This window comes from Salmo salar, chromosome 09, assembly GCF_965601325.2.
Source record: "Salmo salar chromosome 09, fSalSal1, whole genome shotgun sequence".
Taxonomy (NCBI): Eukaryota; Metazoa; Chordata; class Actinopteri; order Salmoniformes; family Salmonidae; genus Salmo; species Salmo salar.
This window is the reverse complement of record NC_138299.1, coordinates 36,185,685-36,212,711: the sequence shown is the minus strand read 5'-3', so window position 1 is coordinate 36,212,711 and position 27,027 is coordinate 36,185,685. Positions and strand designations below refer to the sequence as shown.

Genomic DNA, 27,027 nt, shown 5'->3' with positions numbered 1-27,027 from the left:
TGAAGACTTATGTAAGAGAGCCTACTATTCCTAATGTGATGAGTGATTGGATAGTCATGATTTAGGCTAATAATATAACTCAATCACCTTTCGCAAAAAAGACAGTTCAATGCATGTCTGAGCATATAGTGTAGAGGCCTGGGCTATATTAGATATGTTTCTTCTTTCTTTGCACGGGGAAAACACATGTCCTACAATTCTACTACACTTTATATGATTGTAGACATTAGTACAATAATTTTTTAATACGACAATTTACAGGGTAGCCTACTCTGCTGACACTGACAAACAGATCAATGAAAACCATGTGGTCCATATAATAGACCTACGAGAACGAGATGCATCTAAACTGGAGGAGGAAATTATGATAATGAATATGAGCAGTGCGCACTCACCGGGGAAATGGCCGGTGCTCTCCGCTGGAGCCAATAAGATAGGCTATAGGCCTACTGTGGTTCGCTCAGTTAATTTGAGAATTTTTAAAGACCGATTAAAAAGACAGTCTTTTCATTGTCTTCTCTTTACAGCATTAGCCATTTGCTTTCCAAACTTGTCCTGCGATTTTAATATACTGCTCAAAAAAATAAAGGGAACACTTAAACAACACAATGTAACTCCAAGTCAATCACACTTCTGTGAAATCAAACTGTCCACTTAGGGAGCAACACTGATTGACAATAAATTTCACATGCTGTTGTGCAAATGGAATAGACAACAGGTGGAAATTATAGGCAATTAGCAAGACACGCCCAATAAAGGAGTGGTCCTGCAGGTGGTGACCACAGACCACTTCTCAGTTCCTATGCTTCCTGGCTGATGTTTTGGTCACTTTTGAATGCTGGCGGTGCTTTCACTCTAGTGGTAGCATGAGACGGAGTCTACAACCCACACAAGTGGCTCAGGTAGTGCAGCTCATCCAGGATGGCACATCAATGCGAGCTGTGGCAAGAAGGTTTGCTGTGTCTGTCAGCGTAGTGTCCAGAGCATGGAGGCGCTACCAGGAGACAGGCCAGTACATCAGGAGACGTGGAGGAGGCCGTAGGAGGGCAACAACCCAGCAGCAGGACCGCTACCTCCGCCTTTGTGCAAGGAGGAGCAGGAGGAGCACTGCCAGAGCCCTGCAAAATGACCTCCAGCAGGCCACAAATGTGCATGTGTCTGCTTAATCGGTCAGAAACAGACTCCACGAGGGTGATATGAGGGCCCGAAGTCCACAGGTGGGGGTTGTGCTTACAGCCCAACACCGTGCAGGACGTTTGGCATTTGCCAGAGAACACCAAGATTGGCAAATTCGCCACTGGCGCCCTGTGCTCTTCACAGATGAAAGCAGGTTCACACTGAGCACATGTGACAGTCTGGAGACGCCGTGGAGAACGTTCTGCTGCCTGCAACATCCTCCAGCATGACCGGTGTGGCGTGTCATTTCTTTGGGGGGCTGCACAGCCCTCCATGTGCTCGCCAGAAGTAGCCTGACTGCCATTAGGTACAGAGATGAGATCCTCAGACCCCTTGTGAGACCATATGCTGGTGTGGTTGGCCCTGGGTTCCTCCTAATGCAAGACAATGCTAGACCTCATGTGGCTGGAGTGTGTCAGCAGTTCCTGCAAGAGGAAGGCATTGATGCTATGGACTGGCCCGCCCGTTCCCCAGACCTGAATCCAATTGAGCACATCTGTGACATCATGTCTCGCTCCATCCACCAACGCCACGTTGCACCACAGACTGTCCAGGAGTTGGCGGATGCTTTAGTCCAGGTCTGGGAGGAGATCCCTCAGGAGACCATCCGCCACCTCATCAGGAGCCTGCCCAGGCGTTGTAGGGAGGTCATACAGGCACGTGGAGGCCACACACACTTCTGAGCCTCATTTTGACTTGTTTTAAGGACATTACATCAAAGTTGGATCAGCCTGTAGTGTGGTTTTCCACTTTAATTTTGAGTGTGACTCCAAATCCAGACCTCCATGGGTTGAAAAATTGGATTTCCATTGATTATTTTTGTGTGATTTTGTTGTCAGCACATTCAACTATGTAAAGAAAAAAGTATTTAATAAGAATATTTCATTCATTCAGATCTATGATGTGTTATTTTAGTGTTCCCTTTATTTATTTTTTAGCAGTGTATCTATCTATCTATCTACCTATCTACCTATCTATCTATCTATCTATCTATCTATCTATCTATCTATCTATCTATCTATCTATCTATCTATCTATCTATCTATCTATCTATCTATCTATCTATCTATCTATCTATCTATCTATCTATCTATCTATCTATCTATCTATCTATCTATCTATCTATCTATCTATCTATCTATCTATCTATCTATCTATCTATCTATCTATCTATCTATCTATCTATCTATCTATCTATCTATCTATCTATCTATCTATCTATCTATCTATCTATCTATCTATCTATCTATCTATCTATCTATCTATCTGGCTATATATATATATATCTGGCTGTACATCTAATTTTTTCACTAACAGTCGCAATTCAACAATCATCTATTTGGTACCTGCTTCCCAAATTGCGTGTGCTGCCTTTCCTTCTGACCGTAGGCAATGACATTTAAAACACTCCACAACTTATTTTTTAAGACTAGGGGAAGCTAATGATCTTAGTGGCCAAATCATGCTTTAGTACACTATTTTGAATGTTATTTATTTATGCATAGACAGGAGTAGGATAATTAGGCTATATCATTTTGGCAATTTCATTCAATTTACTTAGGGAAAGCTTCCCCTAGCTTTATGGACGGAAGCCAATGAGCCTATGTCTTATCTACTATCTCCCATAGTTGAAAAGTTGACCTATTCTATTAGTCAGCTTGTTGAGAGATAAATAGCCCAAACAGACTCTGGGACAGTTGTGGGATGATAGATCCCAAATTCAAACAACAACTAGGCTACATAAAAAAAATATATATACAGTTGGAAGTTTACATACACTTAGATTGGAGTCATTAAAACTCGTTTTTCAACCACTCCACAAATTTCTTGTTAACAAACTATAGTTTTGGCAAGTCGGTTAGGACATCTACTTTGTGCATGACACAAGTACTTTTTCCAACAGTTTTTTACAGACAGATTATTTCACTTATAATTCACTGTATCACAATTCCAGTGGGTCAGAAGTTTACATACCCTAAGTGGACTGCGCCTTTAAACAGCTTGGAAAATTCCAGAAAATTGTGTCATGGCTTTAGAAGCTTCTGATAGGCTAATTGACATCATTTGAGTCAATTGGAGGTGTACCTGTGGATGTATTTCAAGGCTTACCTTCAAACTCAGTGCCTCTTTGTTTGACATCATGGGAAAATAAAAAGAAATCAACCAAGACCTCAGAAAAAAATTGTAGACCTCCACAAGTCTGGTTCATCCTTGGGAGAAATTTCCAAACTCCTGAAGGTACCACGTTCATCTGCACAAACAATAGTACGCAAGTATAAACACCATGGGACCATGCAGCTGACATACCGCTCAGGAAGGAGACGCGTTCTGTCTCCTAGAGATGAACGTACTTTGGTGCGAAAAGTGCAAATCAATCGCAGAACAACAGCAAAGGACCTTGTCAAGATGCTGGAGGAAACAGCTACAAAAGTATCTATATCCACAGTAAAACGAGTCCTGTATCGACACAACCTGAAAGGCCGCTCAGCAAGGAAGAAGCCACTGCTCCAAAACCAGACTATGGTTTGCAACTGCACATGGGGACAAAGATTGTACTTTTTGGAGAAATGGTCTGATGAAGCAAAAATGGAACTGTTTGGCCATAATGACCATTGTTATGTTTGGAGGAAAAAGGGGGAGGCTAGCAAGCCGAAAAACACCATTCCAACCATGAAGCACGGGGGTGGCAGCATCATGTTATGGGGGTGCTTTGCTGCAGGAGGGACTGGTTCACTTCACAAAATAAATGGCATCATGAGGAAGTAACATTATGTGGATATATTGAAGCAACATCTCGAAGACATGAGTCAGGAAGTTGAAGCTTGGTCGCAAATGGGTCTTCCAAATGAACAATGACCCCAAGCATACTTCCAAAGTTGTGGCAAAATGGCTTAAGGACAACAAAGTCAAGGTATTGAAGTGGCCATCACAAAGCCCTGACCTCGATCCTATAGAAAATTTGTTGGCAGAACTGAAAAAATGTGTGCGACCAAGGAGGCCTACAAACCTGACTCAGTTACACCAGCTCTGTCTGGAGGAATTGGCCAAAATTCGCCCGACTTATTGTGGGAAGCTTGTGGAAGGCTACCTGAATTGTTTGACTCAAGTTTTACAATTTAAAGGCAATGCTACCAAATACTAATTGAGTGAATGTAAACTTCTGACCCAGTGGGAATGTGATGAAATAAATTAAAGCTGAAATAAATCATTCTCTCTACTATTATTCTGACATTTCACATTCTTAAAAGACAGGGAATTTTTACTAGGATTAAATGTCAAGAATTGTGAAACTGAGTTTAAGTGTATTTGGCTAAGGTGTATGTAAACTTCCGACTTCAACTGTATATGTAAAAGCAATGAATCAATAGATCAGAACGTTTAGCTTAAAGTGTTGATAAACTATATCTTAAAATTATGCTATTAGCACAGCAATGAGCACAACGCAGTAGGCTACGCGCAAATGTGCGTTTGGCTATCGGACAATGAAAATTGTTGAAAACCAAAAGAATATGAGAGAAATAAGCTACTCGTTTCAATGGTGTAAGGAAGTCTTTATAAAATAATTGCCTCCACGGATATGGTCGGTTTTTGCCTAGGCTACTTTGAAGCAAGACAAAACATGCCTCATAATATGTAGTAAAACATTCGGGTTTCAAACAAGTAAGTAAAAATGCATACTACCTCCAGATTTTTGCGAAGTGGTGTGTGACGTGCTAATGAAGCCTGCCTTCCTTTGCCTATGCATTTGAATGACGAATGGGAAGCATGCTTCAATTACCAGTTGAGAAATACAAATATTAGCTTTTAGAATTGCATCTAGAATTGTTGTGCAAAGATTGGGCTTGTAAAAGCTCTGTCTGACAGATTTCCCTCTCAAAGGCTCTCTGTCTGTATGCTGTGCGTGTGAGGATAAATAAGATTCATAAAGAATATACACGCACCAATTTAATTCCCCAAAATTATGCAAATTAACCCATATACTGATAAGCATGACCAGTCAAATGTATTTACATCAATGAATAGGCTAAAAAGCATTATTTTCCGCAATGGGATTCATTTTGTTCTCCTGGACAATTGGCCAGAGCTGATTTTTATTTATTTATCAGCATATAAAATTAAAGCCAAAGAACCAGCTATTACCAGCTAACAGAAACCCTGCCACCACTGTATCAGTAGGACCTCTAAAGGTATCTGTTGATCAGTTCAGTTGTGAAAATTATAGTATGAAAAAGGAAAATATAAGAACAAAACTCACCATGGCTATGAACTGTTAAAAGCAGCGGGTAGCCATCTTATCGCCTCTGACCACAACATTTGCTGTCATTTTAATTTCCTGATGATTCTACATGTTTAATGGCCACTGTTGGTCGACACCCAGCAGGTGAGCGCTGCTTTAAACCCTTCAGACTGACGTAGTGGTGTTGTATGTCTGCAGCTCCCTGTAGAAGGAGTGATCTGGAGATCCTGGGGTACTGTATGGTCCAGTGGCTCTGCAGTAAACTGCCCTGGGAAGACAAGCTGCAGGACCCCCTCTATGTCAGAGACGTAAAACTACAGTAAGATGTCATGCATAACACACACACACATACACAGGTTGGTAAGTTGAGATCCTAACTTGTTTTTGTCGTTCACAGATGCAGAGATAACGTGTCAGAGTTCATGTCCAAGTGTTTCTCCTCACAAGACAAGCCAGGTGAGACAGAAACTAATGCTACATTTCTTAGAACTAAGTTTTCTACTTTGTATGTTGAGCACACATCTGTTGGTCTTCGTGTGTATGAGGATGTCAATATTGTAGTTGAGATTAGTTTGACGTATCAAACTTTAACATAAGTAGCCGTTAGGTCAGTGGAGTTATAGTTACACCATTATCACTAGCTGCTGCTTCACGAACTGACACACTGTGGTGTACTCACTCACTCACTCACTCACTCACTCACTCACTCACTCACTCACTCACTCACTCACTCACTCACTCACTCACTCACTCACTCACTCACTCAGTGGTCCTTGAGAACCTGGGTTGTTGTTCTTAGCACATTATGTCCCCTGCTCCATTCCCAGCCACAACCAGCCTTAATTGAACTGAAGTATGATCACACACACACACACACACACACACACACACACCACACACACACACACACACACAGTGGAGAGTAGAGTGGCTGTTCTCTGCATCATAAGGGGCCCTGTTGATCTCCTCATAATGAGGGCTAATTCATTAGCCCCACCGCTAATTCTCTGACCGCAACAAAACTTTCCACTTGAACTTTCTTGTGAATTACAGTGTGATGAGTGCATTCGTGTGAAGCATAGGTTGGAGGCAATACCAAGGAGGGCAAGAGTGTTGGCTGAAGTTTGCCTTTTGGAGTGACATCACTTCAGATATGTTGTAGACATACAGTACCAGTCAAAAGTTTGGACACACCTACTCCTTCCAGGCTTTTTCCATTCTTTGTACTATTCTACATTGTAGAATAATAGTGAAGCCATCAAAACTACGAAATTACACATGAAATCATGTAGTAACCAAGTAAATTAAATAGTAATATTTTTTAGATTCTTCAAAGTAGCCACCTTTTGCCTTGATGACAGCTTTGCACACTCTTAGCATGCTATCAACTTCATGAGGTAGTCACCTGGTGTGCATTTCAATTAACAGGTGTGCCTTGTTAAAAGTTCATTTGTGGAATTTCTTCTTAATGCGTTTGAGCCAATCAGTTGTGTTGTGACAAGGTAGGTTTGTTATACAGTTGAGAGCCCTATTTGGTAAAAGACCAAGTCCATATTATGGCAAGAACAGCTCAAATCAGGAAAGAGAAACGACAGTCCATCATTACTTTAAGACATGAAGGTCAGTCAATCCGAAGAATGTCAAACTTTGAAAGTTGCAGTCACAAAAACCATCAAGCGCTATGATGAAACTGGCTCTCGTGAGGACCACCACAGGAAAGGAAGACCCAGAGTTACCTCTGCTGCAGAGGATAAATTCATTAGAGTTAACTGCACCTCCGATTGCAACCCAAATAAATGTTTCACAGAGTTCAAGTAACCGAACATCTCAACATCAACTATTCAAAGGAAACTGCGTGAATCAGGCCTTCATGGTCGAATTGCTGCAAAGAAACCACGACTAAAGGACACCAATAATAAGAAGAGACTTGCTTTGGCCAAGAAACACAAGCAATGCACATTAGACCGGTGGAAGTCTGTCCTTTGGTTTGATGAGTCCAAATGTGAGATTTGAGACCGGTGGAAATCTGTCCTTTGGTCTGATGAGTTCAAATGTGAGATTTTTGGTTTGAGATTTTTGGTGTCTTTGTGAGATGTAGAGTAAGTGAACGGATGATTTCCGCATGTGTGGTTCCCACCGTGAAGCTTGGAGGATGTGGTGTGGGGGTGCTTTGCTGGTGACACTGTCTGTGATTTATTTAGAATTCAAGGCACACTTAACCAGCATGGCTACCACAGCATTCTGCAGCGATAAGCCATCCTACTGGTTTGCGCTGATGGATTCTGGGTTCTAACTCCTAAACTTGGGATAGGGATAATTATCAGGTATCCTATTGAAATATTGAGTGCTTTGGTTAGAGGGTCTACACCAGAAGTTAATGGTCATCTGTAGGAGGAAGGTATATGGTGGGTGCAATTAAGCTTGGAATGTGCTGAGTGCAGGGAAAACGACCACATGTGGCAGGACTAAGGGGAGAGACCTGTGGATTAGTGATGAACGGGGTCCAGGTCAGGTCACTTTAAGGGAGAAGGAACAGTTTATTGCCCGCGTCACTTAATTTCCTGCCTCGCAACAGAGATGTAGTGTTTGGAGAGAAAGAGATTCCACCCCAAATTGGGGTACATTTACCACCACTATTGTAAAAATGTTTTTGTCGGTTCAGCTGTTCGATCTTTTGGGAAGAATAAACTTTGTTTGCGCTTTCATAGTGTCCGTCGGATTCGTACTCTGATAATCAAAACCTAACAGCGGTTAGTCGGACTGTCCTGTTGAAAAACAAATGATAATGACCCAAAACACACCTCCGGGCTGTGTAAGGGCTATTTGACCAAGGAGAGTGATGGAGTGCTGCATCAGATGACCTGGCCTCCACAATCACGTGACCTCAACCCAGTTGAGATGGTTTGGGATGAGTTGGACTGCAGAGTGAAGTAAAAGCAGCCAACAAGTGCTCAGCATATATGGGAACTCCTTCAAGACTGTTGGAAAAGCATTCCAGGTGAAGTTGGTTGAGAGAATGCCAAGAGTGTGCCAAGCTGCCATCAATTTAAAGGGTGGCTACGTAGAGGAATCTTAAATGTAAAATATATTTGGATTTGTTTAACACTTTTTTTTGGTTATTACATTATTCCATATGTGTTATTTCATAGTTTTGATGTCTTCACTATTCTACAATGTAAAAATAAAGAAAAACCCTTGAATGAGTAGGTGTGTCTAAACGTTTGACTGGTACTATATATGAACTCTTCGGGTTTTTTTTTGTTGTTGAAAGATTTGCCGGCGATTCATATGGTTTTGAGGCCTGCAGATTTGACTTCACTCAACATAACATTAACTTTACAATATGGACTAGGGGGCCTTCAATCTGAAGGAGGAACCTTTAAAAAAAAACGTTGACTTGGAGAGTTTAACAAGCCATTTAATTCAGAGCCTGAACCCAGGGCCTTCCTCTCCTATCCTCCTCTTCTTGACCTCCGCTCATTCTCCTCTCCGTCTCCTCCTCTCCTCTGATCCCTCTGTGGCAGCACCCGCTCTGTGGCCACCGTGTGACAGAAGGAGAGATTTCTCTGCGGGCTGTTGTGTTGTGTGCGGCTGTACCACAACACATCTCAACAGCCCAGAGATAGAGGTGATGGGACTGGAGCCGCCGTGGTTCAGTTGTGTCCATCCTCACTAATTTTGTTTGTTGTGACTAGGGTTGCACATTTTTGGGAATATTCAGAGGTGTAAACTTTCCCGTGGGAATATATGGGAATTAATGGAAATATATGCAAATTAATATTAATACCATTTAAATGTAGATGTTTTTTTGCATTGGATATATTTACCATATCATATCGAGACGGAAACCTAAACCTTTAACTTATCATAAGTAGACATAATTGCAAATGCTTATATCCTTCCAATATGATGAAAAAAATTTCAAAAATTTAGTTACGAATTGAACTTTAATTAAATGAGTTGACTCTTCACATGATGATTTCACTGAACAACAAAAGAAAGGGAATATTGAATGGTCCTCAATGATCCATCGCATCTCCCAAAAACGTTTTCAACATACATCTGTAAAATGATAGTCTAGAAACTAAAGCTTTGGTTGTCTTCCTCTCAGGCTTCCATGTCTTCTCCCTGGACCTCCTCAATGTCCACCTCTTGAACACGGTCACTTTCCAACCTTGTTGAGGATGGCTCGTTGTTAGGCTCAAAAGCTTCAAGTTTCCCCGGATGGCCACCAATTTTTCAACCCTTGTATTGGTCAGCCTGTTGCGCTCTGAGGCGGATGATGTTGGTGGAATTTGGAGGATGATTGAGGCAACAGGGGAAAGAGCCTCGCATCCACCAAGTCCCTTCCACCAGGTGGCTGATGAGATATGTTGGCACGACTGCCATATTGCATCTCCATCCCAAAGCCCTTGCTTGGAAGTGTACTTCGCCAGACTGCCAAGAACCTTGCCCTCATTCAGGCTAAGGTGGCGAGACATGGTAGTGATGACACCATAGGCCTTGTTGATCTCTGCACCAGACAGGATGCTCTTGCCTGCCTACTTGGGGTCCAACGTGTACGCTGTGGCGTGTATGGGCTTCAGGCAGAAGTCTTCACGCTTTTTGATGTATTTCAGAAGTGCAGTTTCCTCTGCTTGGAGCAACAGTGAAGTAGGCAGGGCAGTACGGATTTATTCTCTTACATCTGCAAGCAGAGTCTGAACATCAGTCAGGATGGCATTATCTCCCTCAATCTGTGCAATGGCTACTGCTATAGGTTTCAGGCTGCTTACCACTCTCTCCCAAAATACATCATCCAGTAGGATCCTCTTGATGGGGCTGTCCATATCAGCAGACTGTGATATGGCCAATTCTTGGAGAGACTCCTTCCCCTCCAGGAGACTGTCAAACATGATGACAACACCACCCCAACAGGTGTTGCTGGGCAGCTTCAATGTGGTGCTCTTATTCTTCTCACTTTGCTTGGTGAGGTAGATTGCTGCTATAACTTGATGACCCTTCACATACCTAACCATTTCCTTGGCTCTCTTGTAGAGTGTATCCATTGTTTTCAGTGCCATGATGTCCTTGAGGAGCAGATTCAATGCATAAACAGCACAGCCAATGGGTGTGATGTGAGGGTAGGACTACTCCACTTTAGACCAAGCAGCCTTCATGTTCGCAGCATTGTCTGTCACCAGTGCAAATACCTTCTGTGGTCCAAGGTTATAGATGACTGCCTTCAGCTCATCTGCAATGTAGTGACCGGTGTGTCTGTTGTTCCTTATGTCTGTGAATAATGATTGAGGGGTGGAGATCAGCTAGATAACAAACGTTCAAATCTGTGTTGTAGTTTATGGTCAGTGAGGGTTGGGAATCTTCAAGTTGAATTGGTTTAGTTTCTCTGTTTTTTGTTGTTGTATTGTTTGTGTTTTTATACAGTGTTGTTGGAGCAGATGGGGAACAGGTTGAAATGCATAGGGATGCTCATTGCCTCATACCATCATCTACTATATTGAACAGGAGAATCTCAACCACTCTTCAGCTAGCTAGCTAGCTACCTTTTAATTGTGAATAGGGCTAAATTAAAAATTACTCTTAAATGTTAAACCACTTTTTTTTTCACTTCTATTTATGTGTTATGATGCTGGGTGTCAAGTAAAGTGTTACCTTTTTTGGGGTAAGCACCGCAGCTCATACAACTTGCTGGGCCTCTCATTTTAAAATATAAATCCACTCATTTTATTTCTTTGTCATATTTTAGATGAACTTCAGAAGTTCATGGAGGAGGTGAAGACACTAAGCTACACAGACAAACCGGCCTATCAGAAGCTACGGTCCATTCTGGAGGCAGGGCTTAAGTCAATCGGCACCAAGGATGACGACAAGCTGGAGTTCTCCTCAGCGGTCAGCAGCAACGGAGCCGGGCCATCGTCCTCTGCCAAGGTCGGTGCACAGACACATGTTGCACGCAAAGACAGACATGCACACACTCAAAGACTGACACAACCACACACATATACAAATGTGTTTCTGTGAGATCATAGTAGCCTTGGCATTTAAAACCTGGCACGCTCCAGACCTTTTTGAAGCCCGGCCTTTCAAACGGAGCCCATTTCAACCACCACTAATGTGTTTACCTGTTGAAAGCCATTTCATTTGAAATGTAAAAATGCCCAAGCACGATCCGAGACTAATTGAGCAGGTTCGTGTGAATGGCTGCCAAGTGCATTGATTTTCAAATACAATTAAGGTGTGATGCTTTTAAAAGATGTGCCTTGACCGCTGCTTGACGTTTTTACCCCCAAAACACAGTCACACACACTGGTCAAAACGTTGTCTATGTCACGCTGGCTAACACACAGGGTTTTCTCCAACAACAGCAAAAGCCTTTTTCCTTTCCTCTCCTCTCTCAGATTTCTCCTCTTTTCTCCATCTTACCTATCTCCTTCCTCCTCTCCTCTCCCCTTCCCATTTCTCCTCTTCTCATTGTCCTCCCTTTTCTCCTCTCTTCCCTCTCTCCTCCTCCATATCCTCTTTACCTTTCTCCTCCCTCTCCTCTCCGACAGGTCTAAGTACCTGTGTTTATCCCTCAGTAATGTATCACAAATTTGATGACATGGTAACCTTGGAGTTGGTGCTGCCTGGCAATCAGTGGGCCACTCTCATGGCAGAGGGAGGGGTCTCCCCTTCCTTCCCCCTCCTCACGCTACCCACAATACGTTTGCATAAGGACGGTGCCACCGGAGAGCTGGCTCATGCCAGTTGAGGGTTACCTGCCCACTGCCGTTATTGTATGTAATTATCCAGCCAATCTGTTCAGCTCAGCAGGGTCTGCTGGTAATCATAAGGTAGCAATTGGCAAAATGAAAGGCAAGGCAAGACAAGAGAGGGAAGAAATGAGGGAGGGGCGCGCGTTCATTATACAGTTTAAGAGAGAATGAGGAAAAAGAGGGATGGCGGAAGGAAGAAGAGATGGAAGAGTTGATTGCTGTCGGTAAGTGCATCTTTCTCATCAACGTGTTCTGGGCTGGTATGATTTCATGGACACAATTATTTGCTAGTTTTAGTCTTGAATGTGTAGATCAGGGAGAAAAAGTTAAGTCATAGTTGATGAAAATTGTACCAAATGGCTCACCTCAAATCTCAACTTTGACACTGAAGACAGCTCCAGATGTCTTAAACAATTACCCCAGAAACAAAATTAGCCCTGTCCATTGTTGTTATTTAGATAGGTCAAGGAAGCAGAATTCACTGTGTACTTTGAGTGGATTATTCCTGTAGAAGGATTTCTTCCTCTGAGATGGCAGAGTCATAATTGCATTTGCTCAGATGTCACACAGACATTCACAAGGCTCCGGGCAGATATAAGCGTTCGGTCGTCGTGTGCCAAAGCAGAGTTCCTAATTTCATGTTTGATTTCTGCCCCCTCCAAGGTTGCTGCAGGCGGCCTGAGATTTGACCACATTTCTCTCTCTTTTTTTTCTCTCCTCACAGAAGACTTCCAAAAGAAAGAAAGTGGTAGATTATAAAGAGGAGTCTGATGATGAGGTTGATGGCTCTCCCGCCAAGAAAAGAAAATCTCCAAAGAAGAAGGGTAAGAATCCTCTGTTCCTCCTCTGTTCCTCCTCTCACACGCTTTTGTCCTCTTCTCAGGTTAAACCACACAGAATACGTTTTGATCTTCTCCTGATAGGGGTGAAGGAAATGAAAACTGCCAGCCCTAAAAAGAAGGTTGCCACGCCTAAAAATACTGCTGCCAGACCCAAGAAGGCACTGGTGGAGATGGGTACTCAGACCACACCTGGCCTGAAGAGAGGCAGAGGTAGACCCAAGAAAAAGGCAGAACCAGTAGATTCAGAATGAGTTCTATTTCTGCCGTCTTATTTGAAGTTCCAGCCAGCCTTCCTCTCCGCTCACCTTCCTCTCACTGTCCGCTTTTAAGAGATACTCCGTTTTAACAGGTTGTAGAGTATGTCTGTTCTGCACTGTGCATATTTTTTTATGTTTCATTTTGTTAACACGCAAGGCCTTCTGTAAGTCCGATAATAAAATAATAATGTTGCTGTTTCAGTGGTATACTTTTTGGACACTAAAAGTAATTGAAAACTTGTGTACTTAAAAATAAAACCAGTCTTCACATTTTCAACCAGTACATTTATTTTTTCAACGGGGCTATACATTTGGGTGAGTTTATTTTCTCTTGTCTGAGTAGCCTCATTTCACTGCCAAAAATAAAATTAAACCATCTAGTGTTCAGCGAAATAACAACACAATGTCAAATACAGGTATCCTCGTCAAATAATTAACATCCAATCACATTAACCGTTACTGTCTCGTGGTAAAACTTCACTCTTGCGCAGACATTTAGAAACGAAACATGACAATTTGAAAAAGAAGCTTCGGGACTTTTTTGAGTGAGAGTAAAGACTTTTGAGTAATAAGACATATAAAAGGAAAAGATACCATTAATAAGAAGGGTCTAGAAGCGTCCTATATGGTGAGCTACCGAGTGGCTAGGACAGGCAAGCCCCATACTATTGTGAAGGACTTAATTCTTCCTGCTGCTGTGGATGGCTGGGGGAAAAGGCCCAAAAAACTACAGACAATGCCTTCATCAAACAACACTGTTTCACGACGCATCAGTGACATGGCAGGAGATGTTTTGAAACAATTACTGCTTCACGTACAAGCCAGTGAATTATACGTGTTGCAGCTGGATGAGTCAACAGACGTGGCGGGCCTGGCACAGCTCCTGGTATATGTCCGTTACGTTTATGGGTGGTCAATTAAGGAAGACATCCTTTTCTGCAAACCACTGGAAACCAGGACAGCATGAGAGGATATTTTTAAAGTACTGGACAGCTTTGTGACATCAAATGGACTTTGGTATCTGTACTGATGGCGCAAAAGCCATGACAGGGGGACATAGTGGAGTGGTAACGCGCGTGCAAACAGTTGCTCCCGATGCCACTTGGGTAACACTGCAGCATCCACCGAGAGGCTCTTGCTACCAAGGGAATGCCTGACAGCTTGAAAGACATTTTGGACACCACAGTGAAAATGGTTAACTTTGTTAAGCAAGGCCCCTGAACTCTCGTGTATTTTCTGCATTATGCAATGATACAGGCAGCAACCGTGTAACGCTTTTTACTACATACAGAAGTGTGCTGTTTGTCAAGGGGCAAAGTATTGACACGTTCTTTTGAATTGAGAGACTAGCTTAAAGTTTTCTTTACTGACCATAATTTTCACTTCTCTGACCGCTTGCGTGATGACGAGTTTCTCACACCACTGGCCTATCTTGGTGATGTTTTTCTCTCGCCTGAATGATCTGAATCTAGGATTACAGGGACTCTCCACAACTACATTCAATGTGCTATGATTAAGAAGCTGGAGCTCTTCTCTGTCTGCATTAACAAGGACAACACACAGGTCTTTCCATCCTTGTATGATTTTTTTTGTGTGCAAATGAACTCAAGCTTACGGACAATGTCAAATGTGATATAGTGAAGCACCTGAGTAAGCTGGGTGAGCAATTATGCAGGTACTTTCCCAAAACGGATGACACAAACAACTGGATTCATTATCCCTTTCATACCCTGCCTCCAGTCTACTTATCGATGTCTGAACAAGAGCCTCATCGAAATTGCAACAAGCGGTTCTGTGAAAATGTTATTTAATCAGAAGCCACTAGCAGATTTCTGGATTGGGCTGAGCTCAGAGCATCCTACCTTGGCAAATCGTGCTGTTGAAACTGATGCCCTTTGCAACCACGTACCTATGTGAGAGTAGATTCTCTTCCCTCACTAACATGAAAACTAAATACAGGCCCAGACTGTGTTTGGAAAATGATTTAAGACTGAGACTCTCTCCAATTTCAACACAACATTGCAGAGTTATGTGCATCCTTTCAAGCACACCCATCTCATTAACCTGTGGTGAGTTATTCACAATTTTTGATGAACAAATAAGGCTTTATGTATAAGATGGCTAAATAAAGAGCAAAATTATTGATTATTATTATATTACTATTTGTGTCCTGGTCCTATAAGAGCTCTTTGTCACTTCCCACGAGCCGGGTTGTGACGACAAACTCACACTCATTGTTATGTTTAATAAATGTATCGTATAGTGTGTGTGTGTGTGGCAGGCTTACAAAGATGGCAAAAAATAACATTTGAAAGTGCGCTGGCGCTTGAGGGGGTTGCAGCTGGAGGTTGAATGTTTGAAGGGGTACAGGACTATAACAAGTTTGGGAACCTCTGCACTAGGGGAAAAGTTAATCTATGCCACTGTCATCCCACACATACAGTACACTTGGTTTCCTGAATAGTTTGCCCTGCATAGTTTCCATATTCAACACAAGAATAAATGAAAACTGGTCGTCTTCCTCCTCTCCGTGCCCTGTAATGGAGAAGTGTCTGTTATGTCATCCAGCTGTTAAGGCTGATATGAATGAAGCATCGGTCTCCAGTTTGGCCGTGTGTCTGACATGGTCATGTACAAGGGGCTGACGGCTCGTGCCCCATCCCTCTTCTCTCCTCCCATCCCTCCTTTCTCCTCCCATCCCTCTCTCCTCCCATCCCTCCTCTCTCTCCTCCCATCTCACCTCTCTCCTCCCATCCCTCTCTCCTCCTCCCATCCCTCCTCTCTCCTCCTCCCATCCCTCCTTTCTCCTCCCATCTCACCTCTCTCCTCCTCCCATCCCTCCTCTCTCCTCCCATCCCTCCACCTCACTCTCCTCTTCCCTTCTAGCTGCACCCATTCCCTCCCCTAGTCTCCCCTTTTGCTTATCCACTCCTCTTCCTCCTCCCCTTTCTCCCCCTCCTCCCCCGGTGGGTCAGACCTCAAGCCAGGTGGCCACAGCTTCATAGTGAACTAATTATGGCTGATGTGCAGGACTGCAGATTAAGTGACATGATTTGTAGAAAACGTCCCAAATTAGGCCGACTGTGTCTAACTTTTGTAACTAGAAACTGGGGCGAACAGTACTCTGGGTCAAGAGACTAATGTGGATTAATGTGAGGAGATTAATGGTTATTCTGTTCACATTTGGTGAAAAGAGATGGTCAGACATGGATTAGTCATTAGTGCCTCTGTATTACTGATAAAGTTAACTATTTTACCGTTGTATTTTCTGTGTTTTCCAAAGGCTACTTTTCTGCCCAATGTTTCAAAAGACGAGTCCGTGTGGAATAGTACCTGTATTACTGATCAAGAATGCCCTCTTCTTTTTTGGTTTGACGTGGTCACACTTTGGACAAAACATTAGGAACACCTGCTCTTTCCATGACAGATTGACCAGGTGAATCCAGGTATAAGCTATGATCCCTTATTGATGTCACTTGTTAAATCCACTTCAATTGGTGTAGATGAAGGGGAAGAGACCGGTTAAAGAAGGATTTTTAAGCCTTGAAACAATTGAGACATGGATTGTGTGTGCCATTCAGAGGGTGAATAGGCAAGACAAAAGATGGAAGTGCCTTTGAACAGGGTATGGTAGTAGGTGCTATGCGCACCGGTTTGATTGTCGAGAACTGCAACGCTGCTGAGGTTTTCACCCTCAACAGTTTCCTGTGTCTATCAAGAATGGTCCACAACTCAAAGGACATCCAGCCAACTGCAGGCCAGTGGTCAAAAATGGTTAATTGATAAATTGGGACAAAGGAGGCTGACACGAATTGTGTGGAGCAACAAACGGGCTACAGTTAGTCAACTGACAGTTCAGTACAACATTGGTGCCCAAAGACCCATAAAATATTGCTCAACTCGTCGTACCTTGACAAGAATGGGGTATGGCAATCAACGACCTTAGAGTTGAACTTCTTTCAGCAAAAAAAAAACAAGAAACGGCGGTTGCGTTGGGCTAATGAACAATACTGGAGAATTGGAAAAAAATTACCTGGTCTGATGAATCCCAACTTACTGCTGTTTCATGCTGATGAGAGGACTAGGGTATGGAGTACATGCATCCATCATGCTGCGTGTCTCAATTGCAGGCTGGTTGTGGTGTGGGGTGTGTATTCATGGCACACATTGGGCCCCTTGATAAAAGTGGAGCAACGTTTGAATGCCACAGGATATCTGAACATCATTGCCAATCAGGTGCATCTCTTTATTGCAGCAGTCTATCCATCTGGAAATACAATTTTTTTCCCCCAGCAAGATAATGCCCCATGCCACAAGGCTAGGATTGGCCAGGAATTAATCCACAAACATGACATTGAGTTCAATTTACCGCGGTGGCTTGCCCAGTCACCAGATCTGAATTCAATTGAGCATCTGTGGGATGATATGGAATGAGCTATTCAGAGTAGAGATCCATTACCAGCCAACTTGACACAACTGTGGGAAGCATTCGAGTCACCATGGGCCAGAATCCCTGTGAAACGCTTTCGACACCTTGTAGAATCCGTGCCCCAACATTGAGGCTGTTCTGGGGGCAAAAGGCGGTGCAATGCAATATTAGGTGTTCTTAATGTTTAGTACATTTACATTTTAGTCATTTAGCAGACGTTCTTATCCAGAGCGTACTGGTCCCCCGTGGGAATCGAACCCACAACCCTGGCGTTGCAAACACCATGCTCTACCAACTGAGCCACACGGGCCCAGTGTGCATAGTACACTTGGCGTATGAGTTAATATTGATTAAAAAAATACATCCACCTCACCTGATAATACTAGTTCAGTGTACTACCGTCTTCTTACTTTGAAAGTGCAACCTCTGCTTGTTTCCAAAAACATCAATACTTTTGTCACCTGAACTGTATTTGTTTATATAGATTGTCCACCTCACCATGTCACCTCCGCTCCGCCCGTACAGTCCTCACCATGTCTCCTCCGCTCAGCCCGTACAGACCTCACCATGTCTCCTCCGCTCAGCCCGTACAGACCTCACCATGTCTCCTCCGCTCAGCCCGTACAGACCTCACCATGTCTCCTCCGCTCAGCCCGTACAGACCTCACCATGTCTCCTCCGCTCAGACCGTACAGACATCACCATGTCTCCTCCGCTCAGCCCGTACAGACCTCACCATGTCTCCTCCGCTCAGACCGTACAGACCTCACCATGTCTCCTCCGCTCAGCCCGTACAGTCCTCACCATGTCTCCTCCGCTCAGCCCGTACAGTCCTCACCATGTCTCCTCCGCTCAGCCTGTACAGACCTCTCATCTTCTCTCCCGCCTCCGCTCAGCCCGTACAGACCTCATCTTCTCTCCCTCCTCGCACAGCTCGTACAGACCTCATCTCCTCTCCCTCCTCCACACAGCCCGTACAGACCTCTCCTCCCTCCTCCGTACAGACCTCTCCTCACCTTCCTCCACACAGCCCGTACAGACATCTCCTCTCCCTCCTCCACACAGCCCGTACAGACCTCTCCCTCCTCCGTACAGACCTCTCCTCACCCTCCTCCGCACAGCCCGTACAGACCTCTCCTCTCCCTCCTCCGTACAGACCTCTCATCTCCTCTCCCTCCTCCGCTCAGCCCGTACATTCTTTTGTAGCAGACATGCTTATCCAGAGCAACCTACAATAAGTGCATTCATCTTAAGATAGCTGGGTGAGACAACCACATCTCAGTCATAAAGTAAGTACATTTTTCCTCAGTTGTCATCAGTAAAGTCAGTGCTAGTAGGAGTTTTATAAACACATACACAACTCAGCACCAGGTGTTTCTGTTGAGGGGAAACTGCAGTCCTCTATTTATCTCCCGTTAACTTTCCTTAGACCCCTGCTTTCCTCTCTCCGTCCATCAAACACACACACATACAAACTGTGACACACACCGAGGAAGATGTCTCTGTAATGTTTGTGTTTTGTGGGCCTGCAGGGGCTCATGGTTACATGGTGGTGGGATCGATCCTCTCAACCCAGTCCGGGCACTCTGAGGGAGGGAGTAAGTGCTCCCCTGCCTACCTTCTCCTTTCCCAGAACCTCGGTGTGCCCCAATAAGCTCTCCTTCCTCCTGAGGTGTGCACTTGTTTACTACTCCCCACAAATGTAAAAGCATTGGATTAGTGTAGGTGAAGTCTAGAGGGAGTCCGTATATCAGTAATTTCCTTACAAATCCATGAAGGGAAGTGAACAAGTGCACACTTCCGGGAGAAAGGAAGGATATATGATTGGGACACAACCGTGATCTTGTGGTGCGCACATCCATTGCTCCTCAGTAGGGGGCAGTAGCACATAATGATGGTACAGAGAGGGGGCCTGGAGAGCAGGGGGGGGGTGGAGGGGACGACACTTAACCATAACACAACCACCTGTTCCCTCCCTAACGCTCACGGCCAGGCACAGGGCACGTCCCAAATGGCACCCTATTCCATACGGTGCACTACGTAGGGAATCGTGTGTAATTTGGGACAAGTTTTAGGAGGGGGGGGGGGGGCACAATGTTTTGCTGTGCTGACTGCGGACATTGAATGACTCTGTTTTTATCCAGTGCCTGACCTGCTCTCTGGTCTGAGGCTGAGGACACACGATGGATACATGTTGAAGCATGACTAGCTCTCAGCAGTAGTATAACCACCTCTTGTCCCTCCTGAAGCACCAGACCATAATCTGGATGTAATACAGATTTAGACGAACAGAGTCTTATAAAACTCAACACAACTCATCTCTCTAGGATCCCAGCTTTCAGACAATTGACACTATTTAAAGAAAATACACTGCTCAAAAAAATTAAGGGAACACTAAAATAACACATCCTAGATCTGAATGAATGAAATAATCTTATTAAATACTTTTCTTTACAAAGTTGAATGTGCTGACAACAAAATCACACAAAAATAATCAATGGAAATCCAATTTATCAACCCATGGCGGTCTGGATTTGGAGTCACACTCAAAAGTAAAGTGGAAAACCACACTACAGGCTGATCCAACGCTGATGTAATGTCATTAAAACAAGTCAAAATGAGGCTCAGTAGTGTGTGTGGCCTCCACGTGCCTGTATGACCTCCCTACAACGCCTGGGCATGCTCCTGAGGAGGTGGCGGATGGTCTCCTGAGGGATCTCCTCCCAGACCTGGACTAAAGCATCCGCCAACTCCTGGACAGTCTGTGGTGCAACGTGGCGTTGGTGGATGGAGCGAGACATGATGTCCCAGATGTGGTCAATTGGATTCAGGTCTGGGGAACGGGCGGGCCAGTCCATAGCATCAATGCCTTCCTCTTGCAGGAACTGCTGACACACTCCAGCCACATGAGGTCTAGCATTGTCTTGCATTAGGAGGAACCCAGGGCCAACCGCACCAGCATAGGGTCTCACAAGGGGTCTGAGGATCTCATCTCGGTACCTAATGGCAGTCAGGCTACCTCTGGCGAGCACATGGAGGGCCGTGCGGCCCCCCAAAGAAATGCCACCCCACACCATGACTGACCCACCGCCAAACCGGTCATGCTGGAGGATGTTGCAGGCAGCAGAACGTTCTCCACGGCGTCTCCAGACTGTCACGTCTGTCACTTGTGCTCAGTGTGAACCTGCTTTCATCTGTGAAGAGCACAGGGCGCCAGTGGCGAATTTGCCAATCTTGGTGTTCTCTGGCAAATGCCAAACGTCCTGCACGGTGTTGGGCTGTAAGCACAACCCCCACCTGTGGACGTCGGGCCCTCATACCACCCTCATGGAGTCTGTTTCTGACCGTTTGAGCAGACACATGCACATTTGTGGCCTGCTGGAGGTCATTTTGCAGGGCTCTGTCAGTGCTCCTCCTGCTCCTCCTTGCACAAAGGCAGAGGTAGCGGTCCTGCTGCTGGGTTGTTGCCCTCCTACGGCCTCCTCCACGTCTCCTGATGTACTGGCCTGTCTCCTGGTAGCGCCTCCATGCTCTGGACACAGCAAACCTTATTGCCACAGCTCGCATTGATGTGCCATCCTGGATGAGCTGCACTACCTGAGCCACTTGTGTGGGTTGTAGACTCCGTCTCATGCTACCACTAGAGTGAAAGCACCGCCAGCATTCAAAAGTGACCAAAACATCAGCCAGGAAGCATAGGAACTGAGAAGTGGTCTGTGGTCACCACCTGCAGAACCACTCCTTTATTGGGGGTGTCTTGCTAATTGCCTATAATTTCCACCTGTTGTCTATTCCATTTGCACAACAGCATGTGAAATGTATTGTCAATCAGTGTTGCTTCCTAAGTGGACAGTTTGATTTCACAGAAGTGTGATTGACTTGGAGTTACATTGTGTTGTTTAAGTGTTCCCTTTATTTTTTTGAGCAGTGTATAAAACCAAAGTGTTGTAACTTTGAGGCAATGTCAGGTTGCATTTTATAAGATGAAAGAAACAATTCAACCCTACTAGGAGAAGACCTGGGTGAATTAGAATATTTTTCATAAGTGTCGGAAGGGTTTTATTATTTCAATGGAACACAGCCTGACTAAGCATAGTAAACGTAAATCTGGGGCACTCCAATTAGTTTGAAACCTCCGATGGCCACTGCCACGCTGGAAAAGTGGATGAATCCCCATTTCAACTGTACCAGGAAGATGGCACGTAGTGTGCGCAAGCGGTTTGCTGATGTCAGCATTGTGAACAGAGAGCCCCATGGTGGCGGTAGGGTTATGGTATGGGCAGGCATAAGCTACCAATAACAAACACAGTTGCATTTTATCGATGGCAATTTGAATGCACAGAGAACGTCGGGGGACCGGAACATCATTTATCATTTGTCCACTGCAAATTGACCACAATTAAGCTCAAACAGAGATTATTTTCAAATACAATAATTTCATACCTTGATTTCCTTGAGACAGTATCGCGTCCATTTTTATATTCATGGGAATACATGGGAACAGATTTCCTAAATTAAACACATTTTTAGCTGAATTCCTGGTGATTAGTTGCTGACCCCTGCCCTCCGTTCACTATCTGCATTGTATCGCTCAAAATAAATACCTAGATTAAAGCTTCACTGCCGCAATTGTCCACACCTCTCTCTCTCCACCAGTATTTCTGATGAAAAGAAACAGACATTTCACCATTTTTGTGTTCTGACTTACCTTCATCTGTCCCACTCCCCCTCCCACCCCTCCTTCCCTTCCACAAAAACAACCCATCTCCCAAAAGACAAAACACCAAAACTATACCCCTGATTTGAGGTGGGTGGGGTGGCTCTTTCAATGCAGGTAAGGTACATTTTCCATTCTAGTTGTGTGTAAATATTGGGAGACATTGGGAGAATCCAGGCTTGGCATTGTGGGCTAAGACGTGCATCCTTATCGGTATTGTGTTCACACTACAGCATCCTCCTGCTGTTTCTAATCTGCCGCTGCTGCTGTGAGCAAAACTGGACAGGCATTTATTGTCTCAGCAGGGGGACGCTTGACAAGAGAATGTTAAACACTCCACTACCTGCAATTTTCAAAGGCGATACCAGACGATAAAATGTAGATACACGCTTAATTTGTGTTTTTTTGAAACGGCGGCGGAGAGAAAGCAAGCGCAACCAGAAAATAAATCTTTTTTGGAAAGGGGGTGGTATACTTTTTCTTTTCTTTATTTTGTTTTCTGTTAGAGCTGTGTTTGTCTGTTTTTCGATTTGTTTTGGGTTTCAGCATTGGCTGTAGAAGTTCAGGGGACAGGGCATAAAGAAAAGTGTTGTCTCCTCTCCTCTGTAGCCTATGATCCCCAAGGGGTGAAAAGAATGAGGACTCCAAGAGGAAAGTGCCAAAGTAGAGTCTTCCGTCCAAACTGAAAGGCATTAAAGGTAGACTCAGCAATATGACGTAGGCGCACAAAGTAAACAGCATAGTGGATCAAATTCTGCAACAACTAAGAGTGTTGAAGCACGAGGCTAAACTCCCCAACTGTTTTGGTTCTGTATCTACCACACTCTAACAGCGTGAAGCAAACCCATACTCATGCGCAGATACTGTGTGTGACTGTGTGGGAGCGAAGTCTTGCATCTCGCTCATAGCAATATCGGCAGTGCTGCTCGTGGCAATGTTATTTAGCTGACTCTACCTTTAATTTTATTTAGCCCTGGCAGCAGCTTTGAGTGGGCTTAGCGTTCATCAAAAAGACATGTTCATCAGCATGTGGCAGCCTGCCTGACTGGAGCTGTCTGTGCTTAAAGTCCACTCCTTCACCCCCTCCCTCTTTATTCCTGCCTCCTTCCCTACTTGCTCACCCAACCCCCACACCAGGGTTGGGCTCAATTCAGAATTTAATTGAGAATGCCTCATTAAATTCAATAATTGAATTTGAGTTGAATTAGTAAACAGGATGCAGAATTTGAATTGGAATGAAAGGAAATGTAACTTGAGTTTTGTGAAATTAAAATGCCTCTTCTATTCTATAATAGGTGTGGTGTATATTTGTATAGATATTGTACATAAAGCATCAAACATGTTATATACATGTATATAAAATATTGTTGAAACAAATTATTTTCAGGACAAACTATTCAAAAATGTATGATCAAAGAAAGAAAAACCTGTATGCGAATATTCTAAGTTATTATATTTCAATGAAATCACTTAAATGTTGTTAAATATGGGGAAAATACTGAATTTCCCAGAATACATTTAACCCTCAAGTTGACCCTAAAGCCTTCAAAAACAAGCCAAACAAATTAAATGATTGCTGGAAATACTTTTGTCTTTCCCATTCACCATCTGAATGGCACACATACATAAGCGATGTCTCAATTGTCTCAAGGCTTAAAAATCCTTCTTCAACCTGTCTCCTCCCCTTCATCTACACTGATTTGAAGTGGATTTAACAAGTGACATTAATAGAAGATCATATCTTTCATGTGGAATCACCTGGTCAGGCTATGTCATGGAAAGATGTTTTGTACACTCAGTGTAATTGGCAATTCTAAGCACTAAGTTTTAAACAGTATATGAACATTGTTTCCAGAGAAAAGTTATATATTCTTTGGTATCTGAAAGTGTGACCTGTCAGATTCAATGACACTCAGGTTCTATGACTGAGTGGAATTTCTTTGAATTGCACTTAATTAAATTCTAGGAACTCAAATTCTACATACTGTGGGGTGTGGCCAATTCAATTTGAAACTTGAACCCTGCACTACACCCCTCCTTACTCCCTAAATTGTATACCCCCACACTCACCTCCTTTTCCACCCACCCCTCTCCCTCCCCACTCATCACCTCCTTCCCCACCTCCCTCCCCACTCATCACCCTTCCTCCCCACCCATCACCTCCTTCCCCACTACCCTCCCCACTCATTACCTCTCTTCCTCCCCACTCATCACCTCCCTTCCTCCCCACTCATCACCTCCCTTCCTCCCCACTCATCACCTCCCTTCCTCCCCACTCATCACCTCCCTTCCTCCCCACTCATCACCTCCCTTCCTCCCCACTCATCACCTCCTTCCCCACCACCCTCATCACCCTTCCTCCCCACCCATCACCTCCTTCCCCACTACCCTCCCCACTCATTACCTCCTTCCCCACCTTTCTCCCCACTCATCACCTCTCTTCCTCATCACCTCTCTTCCTCATCACCTCTCTTCCTCCCCACTCATCACCTCTCTTCCTCCCCACACATCACCTCTCTTCCTCCCCACCCATCACCTCCCTTCCTCCCCACCCATCACATCCCTTCCCCCCCACCCATCACATCCCTTCCTCCCTACCATCACCTCCCCACCCATCACATCCCTTCCTCCCCACCCATCACATCCCTTCCTCCCTACCATCACCTCCCTTCCTCCCTACCCATCACCTCCCTTCCTCCCTACCCATCACCTCCAGTGGTGTAAAATACTTTAAATTACTACTTACAGTGAGGGGGAAAAAGTATTTGATCCCCTGCTGATTTTGTACGTTTACAACGTAAGACATGATTAGTCTATAATTTTAATGGTAGGTTTATTTGAACAGTGAGAGACATAATAACAACAAAAGAATCCAGAAATACGCCAGGGGCGGAGGGGACGGGGGGGACACGACCCCCCCCATCCTGGGAAAAATATGATTTGTCCCCCCCAGTACATCACTGAAACATAACTATGTAATTTAAATAATATTAATAATACGCAATGGAAGCAATTGTGCTGATTATAGAGACTTAATAGCGCGTTTTTAAGTTTCAAAAGATTGCGACCCCCCCCCACCCTTTGCCTCACAATGGTTTGATCCACTGCCAGTTCCTTATTTGGCAAGGTAACAGAGGGGTGGTATCCACTGTCTGAAAGGCACTCAATGAACGTAACTGACGTGAGGTTAATCTAGTCAATCGTGCACACACACTATCTGAATATGCAGAGCTAGCGCGCAAATATTAACTATTAAGCTAGCTAGTACCTATTCCATTTATGTGGCCTCGTCAAAGATGGAATCTTTGCTATCGTCAATTTATTCCAAGATCAGCATGCAGATGATGTTCAGCATGCAGATACTGCTTCAAAGTCCCTGTGATAAGGTTAGCGATAAACTGAAGTCCAAACTGAACAGAACTACACTCTCTTCTACCATTGTCTTAAATATATTTAATGGTCTCGTTGCAAAAGCTAAATTGTCGCAAGGGAACTTTTATTTATTTATTTTATTTCACCTTTATTTAACCCGGGTAGCAAAGATCATAGCAAACACCACTGAAATGGAATTGGTGCACGCTAGCTTTGCAAATTCAGCTATTGTTGGAAGCCAGCCAATATGAAACAAACTATTAAAATTACAAAAGGTTGCAGCATATGTTGTGTAAATGGTGAACTCATACAGCTGTCAACTCTTGTCATTTTAATCCGTTTCACATTTGCTAGCTACCTTTTAGATCGAAGCCCAAATAGAATGATAAAAGATAAGATGATAGAAGCCCATCTCCTACTGTAAATAACCTACACACTGTGTGTGTGTGTGTAGCCAGCCAGCCAGGTAGAAAAATGGCTGAAAAATAAAAGACGGACATCAGAGTCATTTTCAGTACACCAAAACGCAAAGTAAGAACCCTAGTAGCCTAATATCTCAAAGACTAGTTGATAAAATGTTCATAAGAAAGAAATGAAATTCTAATGGAAATGTTTCACAATGATGTCATTAGGCAGAGCAGGCAACAGATGGCACACAGACAGCAGAGTTGGGGACAGATATGCAGGGACAGACTGGCAGAGACAGGGAGTCTCAGGTAAGTTTGTTGAGTCTTTGTTTGGCAACATTATGAAAGGTTCTCCATTTTTTTGACTTGTAAAATAGGAACATAATTGGAAAATGCCATGGATACCCCCACTCTCAACTTAAACTGGTGACTGAACTAAGATTTGTTAAAGGCAATGGTATTGCTGTTGTGATTAGTTGTGTAGTTTTGGGTACCGGTAGTTAGGAGTACGGCAAACACCTTATTTCTTTGGTTCCTCAATATAAATTTACCATATTACAATGTAGGCTATGTGTTACAGCACTACTTTTGGTGTCCCCCTCAGGAATTGCTCTTGAGAAAATTTCATGTAATTGTCCCCTCCAAAGTTGATATCAGATTTTCGCCCCTGAAATACGCATGCCAAAAATGTTATAAATTGATTTGCATTTTATTTAGGGAAATAAGTATTTGACCCCTCTGCAAAACATGACTTAGTACTTGTTGGCAATCACAGAGGTCAGATGTTTCTTGTAGTTGGCCACCAGGTTTGCATACATCTCAGGAGGGATTTTGT

The 27,027-nt window shown here is 43.9% G+C and overlaps 1 protein-coding gene across 1 annotated transcript in view; it reads left to right on the top strand.

Moving 5' to 3' along the window:
* The window catches only part of vrk1 (vaccinia related kinase 1), a 31,100-nt gene extending 17,635 nt beyond the window's left edge, over positions 1–13,465 (top strand). Inside the window, 5 exon segments of the mRNA NM_001140840.1 lie at positions 5,612–5,732; positions 5,811–5,869; positions 11,160–11,341; positions 12,893–12,992; positions 13,092–13,465. Coding sequence (NP_001134312.1) covers positions 5,612–5,732; positions 5,811–5,869; positions 11,160–11,341; positions 12,893–12,992; positions 13,092–13,261 — 632 coding nt within the window. The 3' untranslated portion in view covers positions 13,262–13,465.
* Positions 13,466–27,027: the final 13,562 nt, after the last annotated feature.